The sequence below is a fragment of the Coregonus clupeaformis genome, unplaced genomic scaffold, assembly GCF_020615455.1.
Source record: "Coregonus clupeaformis isolate EN_2021a unplaced genomic scaffold, ASM2061545v1 scaf0890, whole genome shotgun sequence".
NCBI lineage: Eukaryota > Metazoa > Chordata > Actinopteri > Salmoniformes > Salmonidae > Coregonus > Coregonus clupeaformis.
Window position 1 is genome coordinate 2,393 of NW_025534344.1, and position 23,224 is coordinate 25,616.

General features: G+C 41.5%; 1 protein-coding gene and 1 pseudogene across 1 annotated transcript; both read right to left on the minus strand.

The window, feature by feature from the left end:
• Positions 1 to 987: 987 nt before the first annotated feature.
• LOC123485882 lies at positions 988 to 6,040 on the minus strand (annotated as a pseudogene).
• An 8,981-nt stretch (positions 6,041 to 15,021) lies between these two features.
• On the minus strand, positions 15,022 to 22,687 carry LOC121585887 (glial fibrillary acidic protein-like). The gene is made up of 11 exons (XM_045217017.1): positions 22,372 to 22,687; positions 19,514 to 19,673; positions 18,851 to 19,000; positions 18,456 to 18,575; positions 18,267 to 18,362; positions 17,097 to 17,231; positions 16,895 to 17,005; positions 16,600 to 16,710; positions 16,266 to 16,390; positions 15,456 to 16,085; positions 15,022 to 15,096 (listed from the first exon to the last, which is right to left on the minus strand). Exons 1-11 carry the CDS (start codon positions 22,590 to 22,592, stop codon positions 15,093 to 15,095), a joined length of 1,863 nt encoding a protein of 620 aa, XP_045072952.1. The 5' UTR covers positions 22,593 to 22,687; the 3' UTR covers positions 15,022 to 15,092.
• Positions 22,688 to 23,224: the final 537 nt, after the last annotated feature.

A 23,224-nucleotide genomic window follows, 5' to 3' on the forward strand; every position in this document is an offset into this window, starting at 1 on the left:
ATTACATTTTCAATAGCTTTAAAACATACATAAATAACTTTCACTCATTGGGGAAACATAAATTACATAGAAATCTGTACAGGTAACCTGTTAACCATTTCACAAAACATTGTGGATTTTGCCATAGCCCAACAGTACAAAATCTCTAATCATCTATTTTACTGACCTGGTCGCTCTGATCATCGGTGAAGCATACATCAACGTCGCTGTCATTGCTGTTCTTTTGTCGGATTAAAGCCGGTTTGTCTCAGCGTTTTTTATTGTTTGTCCAGGGTGCCTCGATTTGACATGACGCAAATCCTCCGGCGCACCAGCATTCCTTTGCCACAGAACTCGCACCTAGGGGTGTTTCCGCGTGCAGACGGAGTGTTTATTCAGGTTGTGGGGTACTGAAGGGCGAAAACAAATTTGCACTTCAATGGTTTGTACCCGGTGTGAGTTCGGATTTGAGTCGTATTTTGAGAGTACAGTTTACCACAGTAAAGACATAAGGTTTGGGCTTCCTGAGGTGTTAGAGGGGTATAGATGACTGGCTCGGTTTGACCTATTTGAGACAACTGCTGAGTGTGATGGTATTCCTGTCAATGTTGGTGGTTGAACCCAGGTTTGCCGAGTGCAGGTGCGGCAAAGCAGGAAAGAGGTATTTTATGGAGATTAAATGGAATTTATGGTAGTAGGGGTGAACTATAAAACATGTAGCAGGTGAATGGCATGAGGGGGAGATTGAACAAATGTTGACGCATCGAACTGAGTGGCAGAGAAAACCCTCAAATGGAATCCAGAGGACATCTGAGAGTAGGGAGGGGGGACAGTCAGAGTGCATCTGCTTACGTGTAAAAGCGATGTCCTCGAAATTAGGTATTAAGGAAACCCTATGAAGCGTTGGTGCACGATAGGGAGATTGGGAGGGATGGGCGGTAGAGTTATTCAGGGCTCGCGTCGATTATGTCACGGAGTGTGAAAGCTGGTCATTATGCTTCCCATTACTTTCCTCTCTGTAGACGTCAGCCACGGGGACCTTGGATTGGCCCATGGGCCTGAATGCAGAGCGCACACCTGGGTTGAACCATGTTGCTCAACATTGAAGACGTTGCGCCAAGGCCCATGAGATGTCCGTGGTTTCTGGCTGAGGTAACGCTCATGTCAAGTGCTCTGTCCTGCTCCTCAGAGCTGGGTTTCTTTGAACCGTTTTGTTGAGGAAGGGTGAGGAAGACACGGTCCGATCTGACAGAGTCTGAGATGGAGGTGTTGTGGCCGTTCCTGGGCGAGGCCGAGGTGTTGGGAATGTCCCCGGATTTGGGTGACCTGCTGAAGCTGTCCGAGCCCCTGGCCTGCTCGCGTTCACAAAGACCCGCCCGTTGCTCAGAGCGCAGTGGAAATGGACGGGGCCTTGAGTGTGTTAGGATATTTAAATATTCTCCAGCAGTACCAGCAAATGTAACGTTCTTCACCTGTAGAGAAGCACAGAGACATGAGGTTAATATCGATGGGTCTCCATATTCCCGAATCTCCCCACTTCTGTCAATAAAGCGCTTTCAAACCTGAACATTTGGTGTTCCTACACACATTTCTATCTATTGCTTTGTGAGTGTAGAAGCCTATTATCTGGTGCTTTATGACTGATGTTCCATCTGTAGATGCTCCCAGTGTCATTAGAGTAACCTCAAACTGTACGGTTATTTTGTGCTACATGCAAATCTTTTCCATATACCATTTAAATGTTTTGGATAAATCCCTTGAGATGAATCGACTCATTTCCAATGGGATTCAGGTTTTGAATAGGCGACAGAGTATATTAACCCTATCCACCTCATCAAACGTGAGCAATGACACAAGTTGAACAATAGGAGGTCAATTATATAGATGTAATGATTTTGTAATCCTTATAGGGCTGTTGTTTATCATCCCCATCAAAAGAGCAAACGCCCCGTCCAATCTGTCGCTCCGAAACCAATACGTTGAATAGGGGGACTTTCTCTGTGCTCTTTCCCGTGGAAATGACAGCAGCTGTTGCTTGAAATCGCAAATCGCCATAGACAATAAGGCTAGCCCATCTGTTAACGCCAAAAATAGGACACGTATGTCAAGGAGCGCACGCTGTATTGGCTGGAGAGCAGCAGAAAGTGCTTCGCCACAAATCAGGCAATATACATCCCACATAAAAGTTAGCATTCATTAGGCAACAATACCTTATGTAGCCAGCTAATTTTACCGTAAAGCACCTTTTTGAAATTATTTGCTTTTGAATACATTAATATTAATGAGGCGATGACATTTGTTAACCTCTGTCCCCTATGAATTACTATCGTCTGCTTTGATGATTGTTAAAACACGCCTATTCCTGCTTTTAAATTGCGGATTTATTCCATGTGCCTGTCACTGTAATTAGTGTAACAGTCGAATAGTAATTTTGGTAGGCTATATCTTGAAAATTGTTGTCAGGCCCTCCATTTCCCATGCCCTATTTTTCTCAGACAGAGTAATTACACACACTCTTAGAAAAAACGGTTCTAGATAGAACCAAATATGGGCGGCAGGTGGCAGGTAGCTTAGTGGGTACGAGCGTTGTGCCAGTAACCGAAAAGGTCGCTGGTTCTAATCCCCGAGCCGACTAGGTGAAAAATCTGTCGATGTGCCCTTAAGCAAGGCACTTAACCCCCTAATTGTCCTGTAAGTCACTCTGGATAAGAGCGTCTGCTAAATGACTAAAATGTAATGTAAATGTTCTATTGCTTGCTTCATATATGGCACCCCTAAAGGTTCTATATAGAAACCCTTTGCAGGGTTCTTTGATCAGAACCCCAGGGGTTCTTCTTCACTGAACCGAACATTTCGTTTCTGTATAGAACCTTAAAGGATGCCATATATGCAGCAAGCATAGAACCCCTTTTCGTTCTATCCAGAACCTTTATTTATAAGAGTGTCTAGGCATTATAATTTAATCTAAACACAGTTATCGAATTTTCCTGAGTTGGCGGTATGTGTAATCTGATTAAAACCGGATTATTTCGCTGGTGATTTTATGATTAGGCTATAATTCGATACGCCTATAAACCTATGGCATCGACGCCACTGTTTGAATATCCAGAGAATTGTTTTGGGGAAAAGTTATTATTATTATTATTATTATTATTATTATTATTGTTATTTTCTGTTTATTACACTAGCACAACTAAGCCTATTAGGTGGTGTTTGGGCCTATTGCTGTCTGTTTTACACATTTTCATTTAAAATGATGAAAAACAATTCGATTTTATTATTGAATTGTTTAACATGAAATTCTGTCAAGCCTATTTAGTTAACAAGACCATTTAACTTTTTAATGTAAATAAAACCATCAAATCGAAATGTATGCTCTGGGGATGCACATTTGTCAACCGTGAAAATATAGGCCTACAACCTTTCCACATAAATTGATTATATAATAGCTGGACGGCCAAGGTTTGGACAGTCACTTAACTGTGCAATGATGGAACACACAAAATGTCAATGCCAGTAAGCAGCATCAGCAGGGCTATACTGTAGCCTAATCCATTTCTATTAAAACTTTTGTTTGGACAATACCACATAATGATACATGTGAATTTCGATCGCGCATAAGCTGTTGAACCACCGGCAAACAAATATCCATCATAATAATAATATGCCATTTAGCAGACGATTTTATCCAAAGCGATTTACAGTCATGTGTGCATACATTTTTACGTATGGGTGGTCCCGGGGATCGAACCCACTACCCTGGCGTTACAAGCGCCATGCTCTACCAATTGAGCTACAGATTGAGCTGCTTTTCTCATCGTTTTGTATGGTTATTTTAAAGGGTCATTCTACAGTTTTCTTACCTTTCTCGTCGTGTGTTGGAGTGGCAGTGGTAGGGATGTCGTACCACTGGGCCAGAGTGTTGGAGTACCACACACTCAGCTCCTCGCCTGCTGGGATCTCCGTCAGCACACGATAGAAAATCTAACGTAAATGGGCAACGTTAGATACATGCAACTAACTGTTTCAGCTTGAGTAAAAAATAAAATAATCAAATGACTTGAGCTTTATGCATTTTTAAATAAAGCACAGTACTGACCTGCCCACCAGGTAGATCTGAGACAGCCTCCAAGTTCTGTTCTTGACTGTTTCTGGCCGCCGGATACACCCAATCCAGTCTGGCACAGGGCAACCTGATTCATCCACGAATTTCCCTCAGCAGCCGAATCTAGATCCACAACATGGATGGTTCAACGCTAGAAATGACGCTAACAAGGCCTAACATTCGATACATTCATAGATCACTAAAAGGCCAGCAGCCGCAGTTTATAATAGTTTATGAATATATCATGAACAGAGCTGCATATTTGACATTGCAACGTCACGCTTGACTGCAATTGCAGCAAAAAAAAGCTTAGTGTTTATTTTCGTATAGGCTTAGCACAAATACATATTCAAGGCTTTAGTTTTAGAAATATTGGTTTATTAAACATTGAATTAATTGTTTGAAAATAGTATTGCTATTATGCCCAATGGCTATCTGATAGGCTATAGTCTACCTTGATGTGTGCCAAAGCGTTTAATGCGTCTTTATCTGCTATGTTAACCAGCGGTGATAATTTACCAGGGAGAATGACACATAATTGAGTTGATATGGGAAACGAATTTGAGAGGTGTCAAATGGTTTCTAAACTGTTCAAGCAAATTAAAGATTGAAGCGTGACATTTGACACGGAGATTGCACCTGATGCATCACATGAAGCCCAGGGCGATGCATTTAGTCGCATCAATCACAAACGTCGACAACAGTGTGTAGGCCTATGCCTATATTTATAATGCAGTTATAATGTAGGGTACTTATCTATTGGTTTGTTTAAGACCATAAACTCACCAATAAACAATTAGCCTGTATAAAAATTATGTTAAATAAATGAATAAACATTCAATTAAAATAGAAATAGCATCCATTTCTGGTAGTTCCATATTGTATTAATAATGATATGTGTTGCAGGAATGTTATTTTAGATGTTCTATACATTTCTATAAGCTATATTTTAGCATTTCTTATCCATGTTCTTATTTTATAGCTCGAGGCTGTGGTCTATGTCTTAGCATCTTTCCATGGCCGGATTGCATAAAAATTAAATGGTTCATCTAGCCTACTAGAAATTTAAAGCGGGCAGGAAATGAAATCTCACACAACACCCCAGGTCGCCCTATTAGGGCGGTTAAGTAAAGGCACAGAGTGACAAGTCGTCCCACTAATATAACTCAATTATTACCAACCTGACAGCACGAACCAATTAATAACCGAAGGCCCAATGAACTTTGACAGGTCTGGTTCAAAATGTAAAAAAAGATCACTGTGTCCCCTTTACCTGCCCTGATAATTAAATATAGGTCCTATAGAAAGAAAATAATGTTTTCGAAATTCATTTTTTAGTTTTATCTTTCATTAGTTGAATGATTCCCTAAAGTTCCATTATTCTTATCAATCTTGTACATAAATAATAATATGAGTATTAATATAGGCCTAAAAGTAATAATGATAATAATAATCAAATGATTTGTCATTCAAATAGGAAAATCATTAAAACAATGCCACAGTATGTATGGGCTGTAGACACTTTTTTATTCCGATAGTTTGTAATTCAATTCTGAAGCCTGCAAAAATCATCCTACAAAAAAGCAGAATTGTAAAAAATGAATTTTTTGCAGATAGAACTAATTAGGAATAAATCATATTTCATGCGATAATAAAAACGGTGCTTACCTTTTTCTTGGTTACGACCTCTTTGCGATCAGTCACGTATTTCCCTAGTTTGAAGATGCCCGGCACCGGTCCTATCCGCAGGCCGGTCGGGATGCTGCAGTCTGCAAACACACTGATAGTGGATGCCCGCGTTGCTTGCATGGCTGGCTCTGCGTGCAGTGGTTTGAGAACCATGAAGACCACGCAGTGACTGATTGAGACAAGAAGTAGTCACAGAGATGAGGACAGGCCAATCTCCGCCCGCAAAGTGATGCGGTGGCGTATGTGATCCGGCTTTTCTAATGGAGCAGCAAGGTACCCTCGACACATTAACGCGCAAGGGCGAGCAGTATGCGCGCGGTGTGAGAGAGTTTGGCTCTTTCGGCAGCTGTGGGGAGAAAACGGGCCGAGATGGTCACATGGAGACTTTCCCTCACCCTCACATATAATGAATTGCTCCAAAAACGGCCAGGAGACAATGGGCCAGGCGACCTTCCCATCCCCAAAATCCAATTTGTCAAGGGCAGAGAAAAAAGAGTGCAGAATCAAAGGTCTGGAGCTACCATTAATCCTCAGCATGTGGCTTTGTATCCCAGACAGCTCCGATATTTTAACTGACAAATCCACTGTATAATTTCTCCATAAATTCTACCCTTTTTATTGTTCCTTTACAAACCAGTTTTTGGAAATCAGTCACTACTTTAAATCTACTTGGCTGCGTTATTTTGGGTTTATATACTTCAAAGCACTTTATTATCTCCGTTTGGCTGCATTGTGTGTCCCTAGTTTAACAAAAAGGAGCAGGAATGTTTGGAAGACTTGTTAACTTCTATTGACTCCCGGCGTGTGCCGGGTTGAGATCAGGCAGGTACCAGAACCACCAGAAAAATAGCAACAGCTTTCAAAATAACCACCATCTTATTATTTCACACTTGTGGTTTTCTTGTCATGAATTCACTCCAGACGTTTTCATTCAGCTGTGACATGGCACAACACAGACCTTCATAACTTTGACTTTAAGTTGCCACAGCTGAATGAAAACGCCACAGTTTTGAGTTTGATCATTTAAATTTCATCTAATTATTTATTTCAAAAAAAATCTTATTTTAAGATGTTTTGAGTTTTTTTTATTAATCCTTTATTTAAGCAGGGGAAGTGACGTTGAGATTGGCATCTCTTTTTCAAGTGAGCCCTGCTATTTTAAGAGCATATTTTATATTTTACATTATTATATCATAATTTCTATGCTTGTTATAAACTTCCATTTTGTTTTCTTTTTATTGATACACTCAAATACGAATCAATACATTAGTCAATAAAACATTTATTTATGATGTGTTTTTCTTAGGCTACTATTTGTATTAGATTACTGGCTATTGGATGCTCAAATCCTCTGAATTAACTTTCAGTGTTTTAGGTGGGAAAACTTCACTAGTTCTACTTATAAGCTACAATAGGCCTGCCTATATTATGAAATACTAGTATACTAGGCTGAGTATAGGCCTACTCAGTATTCTGTACAGCCTAAATTCCATAGACGATGGAAAAAAATGCATAGGCCTATCATTATTAGGCCTACTTGAAAGAAACCTCCAGTCGCTTTTTCACCACAGGTTTTAAAACTGCGATTGATCCATTGATCATCTGGCGTTGAAGTCTCAACAGAGGGCGAGATAGTGGGAACAAGAACCTGTGGGGCGATAAATTCAGGCCATGAACATGTCCTGCTAACCTCTGCCCTGGCGACTCTGGGATGACACTGCGCCATAATTGAGGGGGAGAGATGGGGTTCTCTCTAGCCACGTAAAGGTATCCCACTGCTCCATTCTGTAAGGCTTCTCTTCTCCCAGCTTCACGAGTCAAAGAGCGTGAACGACACGCGAACAATTTCATCAATAGGCGTATGCAAAGGCCGGCTGTGCGGAGGGTTATTTATTAATGTTGCCATTTGTGACTGGTTCCCATCCACCCGGGAATAACGGGTCCGGCCTCCAAATCTCTCACACCAGTCGGCCCGATTCTCATTCCCATCCTGTGGCTCAAAGTCGAAGTTCTCAAAGTTAAATTAATTATTCTCAGAGGGGGAACGGGAGACATTTCCTTTCTGTTTGCTAACCCTCGAAAAGTAAGGGTGAAACCCATTCCAATGCGCGCACTGAAGCACGGTGAACAGTCAAAGGCTCGGTGTCAGAAGTGAAAGCAGTGTTCGAAACAAATGGGATGGAAAATTAAATGAAATTAAATAGCTTGACCGGCGGTATTGTCCTCCTCTTTTTAAAAGACACATTAATTACATGGTCGCAGCTTTATTCGAGAACAATATTGCGGAGTCAATCACAATATTCCACAAAGCCTTACACTCTCTTAACGAACTTCGCATCTCTTTAATGATTTTAAATAACGACCATTGAAGAGTTGGACCTGAGCGGAGGGAGACGTTTTTATAGGAGTTGGCCTATTTCGCTTTGCCCGGGTCCTCCAGATTAGAGTGCCAGCACTTCAATTTTACAATCCCATCGTAATGTGGGGTTTTGATTTAACAGGTTGGCCCTTAATGAGCCATGAATGTAGAGGAACAACCAGTGTGTAAAGCAGCGCGGTTATGGGGGACCAATGCCCCACCAGGGAACTCAATTCAAGCTCCTTAACTACCCGAGAGTGCCAAGGGTTCAACACTCTTCTTCTGGACCGGTTACAATACCATTTCAGTCCCACCGGGCTCCCAGGAAAAATAAGTAGACCATAAACTTTGCTCAGGCCTTTTCAAATGACCAAATCATTGTTCCATTTAAACTTAGCCTGGTAGGTAATTTTTTTCCCATGTATAATCATGTGTTGGGTAGAAGGGGTAGCATTGCATTTTACACACAATGATTCTTATATTTTGTTATTTAACCTTTATTCAGATTGTCTATTTTATGCTTATTGCTTTTACTATATCATTTTCAATGTGATAAAGTGGGAAAGTGGGCAAAAAGTGCAAAGACGAGACAAAGTTTCATATTCAACCATCATCAGTGTCACATTATTGGCTCCATGTTTGCCAAACTGACATAGTGACATTTCGTGAAATATGGTGGCATTCTGATACTTTTCCCCCCTTCATTTTTTGTGTAGCATGGACCTGGGGTGTCATGCACCACACAAATCTGAGGGGGCACAATTAAAGTATGTGAGGATGGCTGGGGGGTGGTTCGAAGGGGGCTAGGCATCGTCCATAAAGTGGAGAATTTTGCATTTTTCAAACACCTGAAACACATTTTTCCTACAGTCTAGAGCCATAATCATTATGCTTAATTTTTCTTCATATCTAAGCATACATATTGAGCTGTCTTTATCCTTATTTTTTTTAAAGAAACTAAATTTGGTTATATATTGTTGTTGTTTCTCTCTCTCACGCTCTCTCTCGCTCTCTCTTTTCTCTCTCTCTCTCTCTCTCTCTCTCTCTCTCTCTCTCTCTCTCTCTCTCTCTCTCTCTCAATTCAATTCAATTCAATTTAAGGGCTTTATTGGCATGGGAAACGTATGTTATCATTGCCAAAGCAAGTGAAGTAGATAGTAAACAAAAGTGAAATAAACAATACAAATTAAAAGTAAACATTACACTCAGAAATTCCAAAAGAATAAAGACATTTCAAATGTCATATTATGTCTATATACAGTGTTGTAACAATGTGCAAATAGTTAAAGTACAAATGGGAAAATAAATAAACATAAATATAGGTTGTATTTAAAATGGAGTTTGTTCTTCACTGGTTGCCCTTTTCTTGTGGCAACAGGTCACAAATCTTGCTGCTGTGATGGCACACTGTGGTATTTCACCCAGTAGATAAGGGAGTTTATCATTCTAGTTTGCTCTGTTTTTTTGTTAATTCTCTCTCCCTCTCTCTCACTCTCTCGCTCTCTCGCTCTCTCGCTCTCTCGCTCTCTCGCTCTCTCGCTCTCTCGCTCTCTCGCTCTCTCTCTGGGCATGACATCTCTAGCATGGACAATAGCCAGGTCTACTAGGGGAACAAGTGCATTTTCATAAAGAGCATGCTTTAAAGAATGAGACCCAAAGAGCAACGTATTTTACTTTTGTAATTTCACACCTCAGACATGGTGTCTATCCCTTTTAATGATAATATTACCATCATTATGTGTTTCACTTTTAGGAAATTCCACAGGCTTTATTTAATGCGCTTTGCCATCTAAAACTGGGAAAATGCATGCTGCACAAGGGGTGGACCAGCTGCTTTGCAGACAGGGGATGCGGGTGGGACATACTGACTCTTTTGAATAGTAGGCCTAATTATGCTTGTATGGGAGTCCCACCAGATGACATGATTGGGATTTTAACCCAGACTAATATTCAAAATCGCATTAAAGAGTGGCGAAATAAGTGCCAACTGATTCGACGCTGTTCATGCGTGCTCTCATTTTTAAACGCTCCTTTTTAGAGGAGGGCCGCTCCATTTCAGTATTCAAAGTCTTCAACAAAGTTTGCGCCGGCTTTTGAACCAAATCTCCTGACTTTAACTCACTTGTCTCGGTTGAGGAGACCGGGATAATGGGTGTAAAGTTGTTTGAATTGAAAATTTGTTTCGGTGTACCTTATAAATTCATACCTTTTCTCACTCGACCGCCTCAGAATGAAACTGTCACTCTATTCGATTTTCTCTGCTGTCGAGCACATTTAGCGCGAACTCTATTTGTGAAGTTCATTCCTAGGCAAATGTATTCAGGGAGGGCTCGAGATGAATAGCGTGGCGTGTCAGCCGCCCCTAATTGGGATTAAGGCACTTAAAACATATGCATAAAGTGACAGAAATTCACAGGTTTCAAAGAAGTCAAACTTTTGTCCTTCGAGCACACTCAGAGCTTTATGTTTAGGCTATAATTATGAAATATTATGGAATTTTGGAATGTTGTGTGTGGAATAGCCTATAGCCTATGTTGCGCATGCACGTTTTTCGCTGTATGCATGATGTGTCACGTGTGTCTTAGCCCTCTTGCTTCTGGTATGCACTATATGTAAATAATTAGAATTAGACATTGGCTGCTTATCAAAGGTAGGACTAAAGCACATTAATAAAAAAAAAAGTTACACTCACTTGCTGCTGTCTGCTAATTGAAAAAATAACACCACAAATTATATTAGGAAAAAGTATGTTTCCATGTAAAGGCTCTCAATGAAGGTACAGAGGAGGTCAAAATAATATAATATGTTCTTGGAATTGTAAATCAACAAGGAACGTGCGTTTCAGTAGCCTACAGATATTAGATTTTATCATTGTATTCTCATAGGCCTAATTGTTAGTTTAGTTTACATAGGCCTACATTTGACTGATTTGACTGATATTCATTTCTTAATTTATCATACAGGACTATTAACAACAGTTTTTATGTTGTGTTTTGTCAAGCTTATAGCCTAAATTAATTATTCAGTAGAAAATCCATCAAGTCTATTGTTAAGGCATAATTTGGGGAGGAAAATTAGTATTTACAAAAATATAAGGGAGATCTTTATTTCTCCATTCACAATGAGGACTATCTTCCTTGCTCAAGCAACAACTAGGCTACATTTTGATAAACGACAATATAGCCTACCTTTCTCTATTAAATGCATTTCACAAAATCACAGTAATCATTTACTTAGCCTAGGCCTACATAGAATATAATTTTTTAGTTGAACATGCATGTGTCAATATAAGGGATTTAACAAGGCCTAATTTTAGTCTACTTTAGCGACATAGTGTTTGTGCTTTTATTTTTCTATTTTTCAGACATTTCTCTAAATCGGTCAAATTCAGGGGGCTTTATTCCAAGAGCATGATTTATAGGCCTATGACAAAGTTAGTGCAGGAACTTTGCATATGCATAGGCTACTTCAATTGACTAGATTTAAGCTACTTTTCATTGCCATTCTACACAATAACTGGTTGTTAGTGGACTAATATTTATTTTAAGCTATTTATACTGAACAAAACTATAAAGGCAACATGCAACAATTTCAAAGATTTTACTGAGTTAAAGTTCATATAAGGAAATCAGTCAATTGAAATAAATTCATTAGGCCCTAATCTATCGATTTCACATGAATGGGAATACAGATATGCATCTGTTGGTCACAGAAATCATAAAAAAGGTAGGGGGCGTGGATCAGAAAACCAGTCAGTATTTGGTGTGACCACCATTTACCTCATGCAGTGCAACACATCTCCTTCGCATAGAGTTGATTAGGTTGTTGATTGTGGCCTGTGGAATGTGGTCCCATTCCTCTTCAAAAGCTGTGCGAAATTGCTGGATATTGGCGGGAACTGGAACACGTCAATCCAGACCATCCAAAACATGCTCAATGGGTGTCATGCCTGGTGAGTATGCAGGCCATGGAAGAACTGGGACATTTTCAGCTTCGAGGAATTGTGTTCAGATCCTTGCAACATGGGGCCGTGCGTTATCATGGTGAAACATGAGGTGATGGAGATGGATGAATGGCACGACAATGGGCCTCGGTATCTCTGTGCATTCAAATTGCGATCGATAAAATGCAATTGTGTTTGTCCATAGCTTATGCCTGCCCATACCATATCCCCACCGCCATTGACATCATCAAACCGCTCTCCCACATGACACGGTACACGTGGTCTGCAGTTGTGAGGCGGGTTGGATGTACTGCCAAATTATCTAAAACGAAGTTGGCTTATGGTAGAGAAATGAACATTAAATTATCTGGAGTCTCCAGCACCCACACCCCCAGCACCCACGCCTGCAGTCAGCATGCCAAGCACACTCCGTCAAAATTAGAGGCATCTGTGGCATTGTGCTTGTGTGACAAAACTGCACATTTTAGAGTGGCCTTTTATCGTTCCCAGCACAAGGTGCACCTGTGTAATGATCATGCTGTTTAATCAGCTTCTTGATATGCCACACCTATCAGGTGGATGGATTATCTTGGCAAAGGAGAAATGCTCACTAACAGGGATGTAAACGTATTTGTGCACAACACTTTTGAGAAATAATATTTTTGTGCATATGGAAAATGTCTGGGATCTTTCATTTCAGCTCATGAAACATGGGACCAACACGTTACATGTTGCCTTTATATTTTTGTTCAGTATATGTTCGATTTTCAGCAGACGATGGAATGTGCTTGACAGAATAATGGCTAGCTCCCGATTGTGCCTGCGCCACGTCAATGCATCTCGACGCAGAGGTCACTCGCAGGACTATGGCTCTTACTTATCTCTTAATTATATTGATAATACACTGCATCCCATCATATTGATGAAGGCTATTTTTCGCTGGTTTTCTATTTCGCAAGTAGTCCTAGACCCGAGTCTCATTTAGGTTGGATGCACATTAAGTAGCGAACAAAATGTAATCTAATGATATGAATCAAGGCCAATCAGAGTCGAGAGAACGTCTGTCTGGCTCTTCCTCATTAGAGCGCGGGATTGACAGTTCTAGGTTCAACTATAATCTCCTGTGCGCTTCTACGGAGAAACAACAAGAGAGTTAGAGTCCTGTGTACTGGCTATTAATTGCGCCTGTGTTTCGGGTGGGATGAGCTTGTGGAAATGATGACCCAGGGACATAGGCGGCTATTGATTAATTCGATATATGCCTACATCTATCTCGTGCATGCTCCTGAATCATCCGGATAATTGCTGCATTAAAATGATTTGAGCTGGATTGGGATCTATAGCCTACAAATAGGCTACATTCGTATTTTACAAATGCATGTGCATTTTACTGTAGACCCAGCATGTTTTTCTTTGTGCTTGACTACATATTAAGTAACATAACCCCCTGACTCTGAAATTGTATTTACAAAAATAAAAATAAAATGTTCCCCTCCCCAGATTGATCAAAAAATGCTAAATCTTTTCGTTCATGATTACAAGTCACTACATTCACACATTATGTCATAAAATACATGTGTGTTTTGTAAAATACATCTCAAAGCTGAGTAGCAATTGACCTCAGCTACCACAGGCCTTGTTCTTCAGATAATTGGTATATTTTTTATATAATGTATATTTTTCCTTTAGAGAAACAGAAACAGAGAGGTGCAGTGTGAGGTAAATACCATATATTTAAATAGATATTCTCCTATACCCATAGGCCTGGAAATCTGCTCAATATCTTTTCGCCTTCTCAAAAATCTTCCTCTTAACATCAAATATCAATGTCAAAACACTCCCTGTCAATGTAGGCCTATATCAAAACCAGCAATGGGTCTATCAGTTTATCTTGAAGACAACTAATAGTAGGTGAGTGAGGTCTTCCAGATCCACTGATAATACAATTCAATAACACATAAGACCGAAGGTGCATTCGCATATATGACTAGAATCATGATACTATTCTGATGTAGTACTACTGGTATTCTAATCTCAGTTGTGTTGTATTTGAGTGGATTCGTGTTGCATGACCTTTAGCTGCTCCGATCTGCCTCATGTCCTCTGTGCTGTTGGTCCTCTCCATCATGGGACGCTAACTGTGTTTGGCATGTGCTGACGAGACCCAATCGCTCCCGATCAGTGGTAGATGGAAAAGGTGTGGATATGGATGGAATGGGGACATGGAACGCCTGTGTGCCATCGCTTCGCTGCAAGACCGAAGCTGTATGATGGCCCTCGAGAGGATGTCAGGGTGAAGGACCCTCAGGTGACTCTCTTTCTTCACTCATCCCTCGCATTACCTCTCCTTCACCCTCTTTTTGCTCTATTGCACCCTGCCTCTCCACACGCTCATACAACCTGTAGGCCTTGTGTGCAGAACAAGGACCACCTCATATATTCAATGTGAGTGGGTGAGTGAGTGAGAATTTGTGTAACATGGAATGTGTGTAATTTAACCTCTCCTCTCCATGGTACCATATTGATTGTGGTTTTCATTGTGCCTTAGGGAGATGTCATGAAAGCTTATATGGAAATGCGTTTCAGGATAACATTTTCTATGTTTCATCATGCACAAAAACATTATGTAGCCTAATAACTAAACCAAACTAGACATAATGTAATGAATGAAACAGCAGACACACCAGGGAATTGATTGCTGAGAGCTTTATTTGCTGCTTGTTGAGTAGCTGTGTAAGGCACACAGAGGTTCTGAATATGTGGTTCAAAGGCACATTACAAGAGCCGAAGGATACTGCTTGACTAGGCTGCAGGGTCATTCATGGTCTCATGTCTTGGTCAAAGGTCAGAGACCAGACATGGGCCGTCAGTGCAAAGCTCCAGGGGCGTGAGGGGTTAAGCGGGTGAGAGGAGGTCACATGGTCATTCACGCCTATTCCTCGTCCCGAGTCATCGGCAGCGCAGAGATGATGTAGGTTTGCTCCGTTGTGTCGCTTTCCAGTGTCTCGTCCTCTGATTTAACTGTTCTAAGGGAAAGCAAAAAATGACCTGGTTGAATAAGTGTCTTTACAAAAGACATGATGTGAAGATTTATTTTTTCTCCTCCAGTCATTGTGTTAAACATTCTGACCTAACAATGTTCTGTCCCTGAGCAAGACAGTTAACCCTATGTTCCCTGGGCGCTGATGACGTGGATGTCGATTAAGGCAGCCCCCTGCACTTCTCTGATTCAGAGGGGTTGGGTTAAATGTGGAAGACACATTTCAGTTGAATGCATTCAGTTATACAACAAACTAGATATACCCGTTTCCCTTTCCTAACAAAGGTCAATGATAAGCCTATATTACTCTCATTATTTTTTAAGTGCAGGTTACTTTTACCTGATGAGCACCGTCCTCCTCTCTGTCATCTCCACTGCCTGCTCCTCGTGGGAGTACTCCATGGAGGCGCCGTATCCATATTCACCTGCACCTTTTCCAATGCCTCCGCCCATGCCTCCACCCATTCCTCCACCATTGCCTCCAGGACCCATGGCTCCAGCACCCATGCCTTTAGCACCATTGCCTCCAGCACCCATTCCTCCACCGTCCATGCCTCCACCCATTCCTCCAGCACCTGTGCTTCCAGCTCCTAGGCCTCCAGCACCCACACCCCCAGCACCCACGCCTCCAGCACCCATGCCTTTGGCTCCAGTTCCTCCAGCTCCCATTCCTCCACCATTCCCACCACCCATGCCTCCAGCTCCACCCCTGCCTCCAGCACCATTTACTCCTGTACCCATGCCACCAGCTCCCATCCCTCCAGCACCCATTCCTCCACTGAAGCTTCCAGCACCCATTCCTCCACCCATGCCTCCAGCTCCACCTATTCCTCCACCACTGCCTCCAGGTCCAATGCCTCCAGCCATGCCCACACTCATCCCAGCGCTCATGGAGCTTGAGCTGCTACTCATTATGGACATGGTCCCAACCATGGTTGTGAGTCGCAAGTCCTCGCCCTCAATCAGCTTCCTATGGAAACAGAGAAAAGCCGTATCAATGGATCAGAATCGAGAAAATATGAAATTACCACAAATTCGCTTTTATATGACACTCATTTCTATTTGCTCATCTAAAGGTTATTTACACTCTCTGTATGATCCTATCTAAATCCATTGCACTAAACCTGGCATCACCTGAGTGCTACCTCACCTGTAAGTTGTGATCTCAATCTCCAGAGCCATCTTCATGTTCAGAAGGTCCTGGTATTCACGCAGGTGCAGAGCGATTTTCGACTTGGTGGATTTCAGCTCCTCCTTCAGGGCCTCAATCCTTGCCTGTGACGTCAAAAGATCCACCTTGAGTTCACACCTTAGTAGGCTACAGATGAAAGGTTGAACACCAACCTTTCATCTGTAGCCTACTTGGATTTGAACTGTGTACAATCAATTCAGATATATTTAACGGTTGAGTTCTGTAGTAAACCGGACTGAGGTAAGGTTCATTAATAACTGGACCACTCCACCTCCTGATCTAACGTGCTCACCTGAAGGTCCTCCAGCTCTTTCTTGTACTTTTCCTGTGCTTCACGAATTTGTGCCTCCAGAGCCTCATTCTTGGTCTTCAGAGCTTCCAGGCCACGCTCTTTATTTAGGATCTTCAAAGGTTAGGAAAAATACAATAAAAATGTATTTTTCCTTCATATTTTGATTGAGGAAAAATATCCATTGACATAGGCTTATAGGCTACAACTCTTATTTACATATAGCCTCGATAATAATAGTTGATGTGTCACATTTTACAACCATGTAGGAATATATTTTTCAAATAGCCTAACTTACATCCTTCTTGGCGCCAGCAACTTCTTCCCTGACACTTCGAACCATATCCACATGTTTTGTCGTCTTGTTGTTCAGGTCTTCAAACTTACTTTTATACCAGGAATCCATTTCCTACAACATATAGGGGCCATGAAACACATTCAGAACTTGAAATTAATTACTGCTGTATGTATACACTCCAGTTAATTATAAATAGGCCTACCTGTAAATTTTTTGCCGCTATTTCGTCATACTGAGCTTGGATTTGTTTGAGAGCGCCTGAGAGGTCGGGGAGGTCATAAGCGCTCTGGGCTGAGGAATGGGCAGCATATATCATTTTCAGAAGCTCTTCAATTTCCTGAGAAAGAAAAAAGGTTCAGTTAAATGTTTAGATGGTGTAGGCCTACACAGTAACTCCTATGCATTCAAATGTAACACTATTTTGGGGTTTATATGGTCCCACCCCCATTTTGTGTTAAAACTACTCTGGTCATGACGTTGATATTTTTGTAGTTAAAACGACACTAAATGGAGTAAATATCCAACTCTCAGAGTTGCTTAAATTTAACTTCAATTGCCATTTTACTATTTTCAGTGTTGTTTTTAATCAACTCCCTTGCCATTTTACACATTTGTGTTGTTTTGAATTAACAATCAACTACAGCGGATTACATTTATCTTTCAGTTTACTTCCTTTGTGTAAAGGGTGGGAAATTTGAATTAAATTTGAATTAAAGGGTGCTCTTATTTGAATATTTCTTAATGTGTCACATTATGGTGGTTTGCAATGTGATATCCAATCTCTGTTGGAAGCCAACTTGCAGGAATATATCCAGCACTTTTACATCACTCACAATTTGCATTTAAAATGCTTGTCAGAATAGGAAAGAAAACACATTACATGAAGACTACCTACACCATGTAAACTAGAACAACTATCTCACTAAGTTGCTATAAATCCAACTACTTTGTCTAGAAAAATGTATGTTTCTTATCTTTGTGTAGCATAAGATTGAAAAAAAAACAATCAATGTACATGCAAAAATACAGATATTGAAACATTTTTTAAAAATCTACCTGCAACAGTGCATGCTGGGAAATATGACAATGAGGCCCCTCCCACACCTGTGGAGAACTCCATAGATTTAACTCCCCGTCTCTGGTTACTCTTAATGGAATTAAAAGTACTCCATGCCAATGAACTCCAGTTATCAACACAGGAAGCATATCACTCTCTTGAGAGATAAGATAACTCCCAATAGAGTAAATTTAACCCTCATTTTTTAAACACTGATTTCAACTATCCTTGATTTACTGTTTATCATTTCGTCCATTCGCTAGAGTTGGTACAGGTCGCTGCAAATCAATAAGTGCACGCTATAACGCGACCTACCGCTTTGTGCACCCTCTGAAGGAATTCAATCTCCACCTCCAACTGCTCGAGCTGTTTCTCCAGGGCGATGCGCTGAGAGGTGGCTCTGTCCACATCCTGAAAACCAAATAACACAATGGCGTCAATGGCACTTGAATGTTTATCAGGCAATTTTGGCTAAGACTATACAGTGATTAAACAGCCTCTCACCGGACGGAATGCTTCTATCTCCATCTCGGCCCGCCTCCTCAGCTCAACTGCCTCCTCGTATTTGACTTTGGTCATCACCAGTTGACCTGCCATGGCCTCTTTACCGGCTATGGCTTGGTCCTGTAAACCAAAACACAGATGAACCTTTATTGGGATATAAAGGTAACAAGCCGATAATAAATTATAGGCTGTGTCAGCCATATTGAAAGAAAGAAATCACCATATTGGCCACATTCTAATTCTCGCTCTCTTTTTAATTATGTCTCCATCTCCTCCTCTGTGTGTGTGTGTGTGTGTGTGTGTGATTTCTGTTTTTTCGCTCTAATGATCATCTGCGAGGTAAACGAGAAAAAAGGGGACAGTGATGACGTGTGGATTAAGCCATTCCGTCTCACCCGCTGGATTCTCATCTTTTCTGCAATCTTCTTCAGATCTCTCAGCTGCTCCTCGTACAGTTTGCGCAGGCCCGACGGCTTCACGAACCGGTTCTGGATGCCGTCAATCTCCATCTCCAACAACTTGTTCTGCTGCTCCAGGGACCGAACCTTTTAAGAGAATGACATTGGCGGGGTATGAATTATCATCAAATTTGCCAGCGACCCTCACTTGAATATGCTCGCTGCCCAAATAAGTGGGAATAATGCGCGCCTCCGTCTCCACAGCCAGAAGGTGCATTTCTCCACTGCAGCCCTGTATGGCACACTCAAACAAGCGTAGTCTAATCAGACAAATTCCATCAAAGAAACATCAGTTCTTCTACTTTAAGGGCGGCAGAATATCGCACAGATGTTAAAGAATATTGGCAGCGGCACTGATGCAATGTATCCGGCCAGAATCCACACACAATTGCGCCTGCATGTGTGAAGAGCAGCTATGTCTAGGCTATAGCTTACTAGAAAGTTGGCTATCTGTAATATGAAAGCCACAAAACAACAAGTTCATCCCCATATATTGCGGCAATTAGTCTGTGCGCGCACACCTATCCAATAATCCAAAAGTTTGTGTGTGCTAGCCTTGGCGCCTTGTGTGTGAGCAAGTGTATAGTGGTGGGTGCTTACCTTCTCAATGTAAACAGCAAGTCTGTCGTTCAATACGACCATTTCCTGCCGCTCACCACTGCGCGTGCTGAGGAATTCTTTGTTCTCCGCAGCAGATGCGTCCAGGTCCACCGGGGCCCCATTGCCATAGCCCACACATGCCATGGTTCCCGCATTTCCGCTAAAATGACAGTCAGTTCAACACTCACCGCTTGACCTGGAGATAACTGACATGACTTTGTTATTCAAGACATGACGTAAATATTAAAGGTTTGAAAGGTTATTGTCACTTGCATGTCACATCACAGCGACATGGTTAACTGATGGCCTGTCACGTAACCTTCTATTAATTTCCAGGTGCCACATTTGTGCCTACTCTGATGTCAGATGCAAAAAAATGTTTTTGCCTGCGCTGAAGACATCTATATCGGTCATACACTACTTTTGAGAAAAAAATCTAAACAAAATGTATTTGTATTTGAGTGTTTAACAGCATTTGTAACTTGAGTCTGATAATTACCCGTACAAAACAATTAATCTGATGATACTCGTGGAATATAAAAATACTTGCTTGATATATGGTTCCAGTTCCTTTAAATACTTATTTGTATGTGAAAACTGAAATGGTCTATTCATACATTTTACTAGAAGCTCTTATCCAGTGCAATTTACGGTAGTGAGTGGATACATTTTCATACCTTTTTTGTACAGGTCCCCCGTGGGAATCAAACCCCACAACCCTAGCGTTGCAAGCACCATGCTCTACCAACTGAGCCACATAATCACAAACCACTTGATGTCTCAATGTACTAAATTACTGTATTGTGCATTGTTTTTCTTCATGGAGATGGAAAGTTTACAGGTACCAAACCTAGATGACCACCCTATGTACAATACAGTAATGTACATTTACATTAAGTGGTTTGTAAGGATGGTAAATTAATACTGCACAAAATGTGGTTGTTTTCCATGTTCTTTGATCAAGAAAATATTTTATTTGATGTGGATGCTTTGTGTCTTTGCCCATAACATTGCACCTTTTGATGTAAATGTTTGAGGACAAGGTTTTGTTCCTTCTGGATTCCATTAGAATGACAATCACAGAGAAAGGGACAGGGCAACAACTCTTACAATTCCAACTATTGAATCCTGCAAAATACTGTTCTTAATTATACAACAACCTTTTATTTTTTTTGACAAAGCAGAGATGATGAAAACATGTTTTGGTCTGCTCTACAGATGTCTATATCAGTCCACTAGTAAGGGCCCAGTGTACTACTTGCAGGTACTACTTACTTTCAGGGGGTGCTGCAGCATCCTCAGCATACCCCTACAGCTGTTACAAACTAAAATAATTAACTTTAATATAATGGTGTACGGCCTATTTGTTCTCATGGATATGAGCTATTTTGCCGTTTTCGAAATGTCTTGAATTTAGTCCCTTACAATGTTTAGGCCTACCTACTTATTTATTTATTGATACCTAAAACCTCAAATTCACAATATAAAGAGTTGTAAATTATTTAGATGCCATTTAGTTTAGGCCTATAGGCTAATCCTTATGTGGAAAATTGACATAGGCCTTACTTTTTGACAAGTAAAAGTTTCTCTATTCTTTTTAGTCAATTGATGCCATCGAATTGCATCAAAAATACATTTAGAAATAGGCTGGTGCTGCACAATAAGAAAGAACTAAAACTGTGGTTTGTGTAAGAGAGTGGGAGGTGGAGGATTATCAATGGTCTGTCGTTCCACTATCTAAAAGTTAATTTGCTTGGCGTTGTTATTAATGCTTGACTACAACAAAGGTAGCCTATCAACTCTGAAAGCCATGCTTGTCTCTGTCCTCACTCACACATAGTGCTATTAGATGGGAAAATCTATTTCACAGAGTGAAAGAGAATTCGATTTGTTATGTCTGTCAGGAAGAATTGTGGCAAGTCTTTGAGTCATCTGCCAGTAAGGAGACAAATTGGCCTATAGCCTCAGAAGAGCAGTAAGGGGAGGGGAGGTACATACTGTACACTGTTGACAGCAACATACATCTATCTTGTACTGTACTAATTGCCTGTATTTTGGTGGTAATGTAGCACAAATAGTTTTCCTGTAAATTCACAAATATAATACTTGTGGTGTATCAGCAGTGTGTAGTCTCACATTATCGCTTTCAGATGTCACTTATATTGTATCAACTGTATCTACATAACCTCTACTACCCTTTTCACACTTACTGGGCTTACTGGCTTGAACATTTGAGTATAGCCACAGATAGAACAATGAGCCAGATATTTCACTGGATGTATAAATGTGAAGCATCCGGTTGGCGTTTCCACTCACTACCAAACATGGTTATGAGAGGAAGCCCAGTGGCCAGCGGTGGGAGAAGACTGAGTGAGGTGGATTTTGGCCGACATTCTGCACATTTTCTCCTTGATGAAACATTTGATCTCAATACAGTTTTCTGTTTCCAAAACTAGAATCTGTACCAAACAGTGGACTACGTTGTGTAGACTTTATCCTTTGACAAAGTTTCTAAAAATTGCTTTGTTTAGAAGGAGTGCAAGGGTGAATTGCACACAGGCACTTCCCAGAGTAGGCGTTCCCTAACGGAAAAATGCAATTAAATGCTAGAATGCACCAATAGGATCTCGCTAGCTCGTGCTTGGCTCTGCCCACCTCCTTGCTTGTTCTGCCCACTATGATTCATTTGCTCCCATTGGAAATGACATGCTCTGGTCTATCTTGGGTTAGTTATAAATATCTTTGGTATAGCCCTAGCAACTATGGTGGATGCGGAACCAGTCCAGCGCAGTACAGCTCAGCTTGGCTTAGTTGTGTGAAAACTGTACTAGGTGTAGAGTGTGGAGTGAGCATCTTACCCAGCCATGCGAGCGTTGCGTGAGGTGGAGACGGTCCTTCTGCCCATGGTCTGGGCCTGCATACTGCTGGCTCCGGCACTGCGCAAGTAGCTGGCTGACTGGTGGCGGTTAACTCTCCGGGTCGGGGATGGGCTGGACACCCTAACCTGGTAGGAGGATGAGCTGCTGCTGTCCTCAAAGTGGCGTCGGTAGGACGAAATCCTCTCTGGGCTGCGACTCATGTTGGCGGCTGCTTGGGTTTGTCTATCTCTGGGTTCTCTGGAGGTGGTCAATCTTCACCTATGGGACCTCTGCTACTTTTGCTGTGCACTAGCTCCATCGCCTGAGGCTCTTTATACTCCACACGGCCCGGCTTAGCCCAGCCCAAAGGCATGGCCTGGCCCAACCCAACTCATGAGCCAAGACCTCTGGAATCTCTAACCTCAGCACCACACTGGGCCAGACCTGCCATGGCATTCAGACATCTGGCAGCACCCTGCGAGGAGCTGAATAGGGGCTATGGAACAGAAAGGCAGATAGAACAGAGGCAGCACTAGCAGGGCCCATTAGGCAGTAGGTGCATGCAGCAGCAGTCACTGATGTAATCTGCTCAGATGGGGCAGGGGGCTTTAATTGCACGCAGAGCATAGGGCCAGGGGGTGACCCGATGAGGTCAGGCTGGCTTCAGAGGGACAAGGGGCTGCCTGAGATTTGACATAAATTAGAACTTATTAGTCTGGTCTGTTTTTACACCCTAAACACTAACTGGCCACTCCAATTACTAACAAACATAACCCCCCAAACATACTCACAGGCATAGACAGTAAGCACATACACTACCGTTCAAAAGTTTGGGGTTACTTAGAAATGTCCT

Bases quoted from the DNA above. Each gene is read 5' to 3' on its own strand.
- LOC121585887 (XM_045217017.1), bottom strand. From the start codon at position 22,592: ATGAGTCGCAGCCCAGAGAGGATTTCGTCCTACCGACGCCACTTTGAG. The intron at 18,576-18,850 runs GTGAGACGGAAT...TTTGGTTTACAG, and splicing joins AAAAGATGAGAATCCAGCGG to GACCAAGCCATAGCCGGTAA. The intron at 17,232-18,266 runs GTAGGTCGCGTT...TTTCTTTCTCAG, and splicing joins TTCAGAGGGTGCACAAAGCG to GAAATTGAAGAGCTTCTGAA.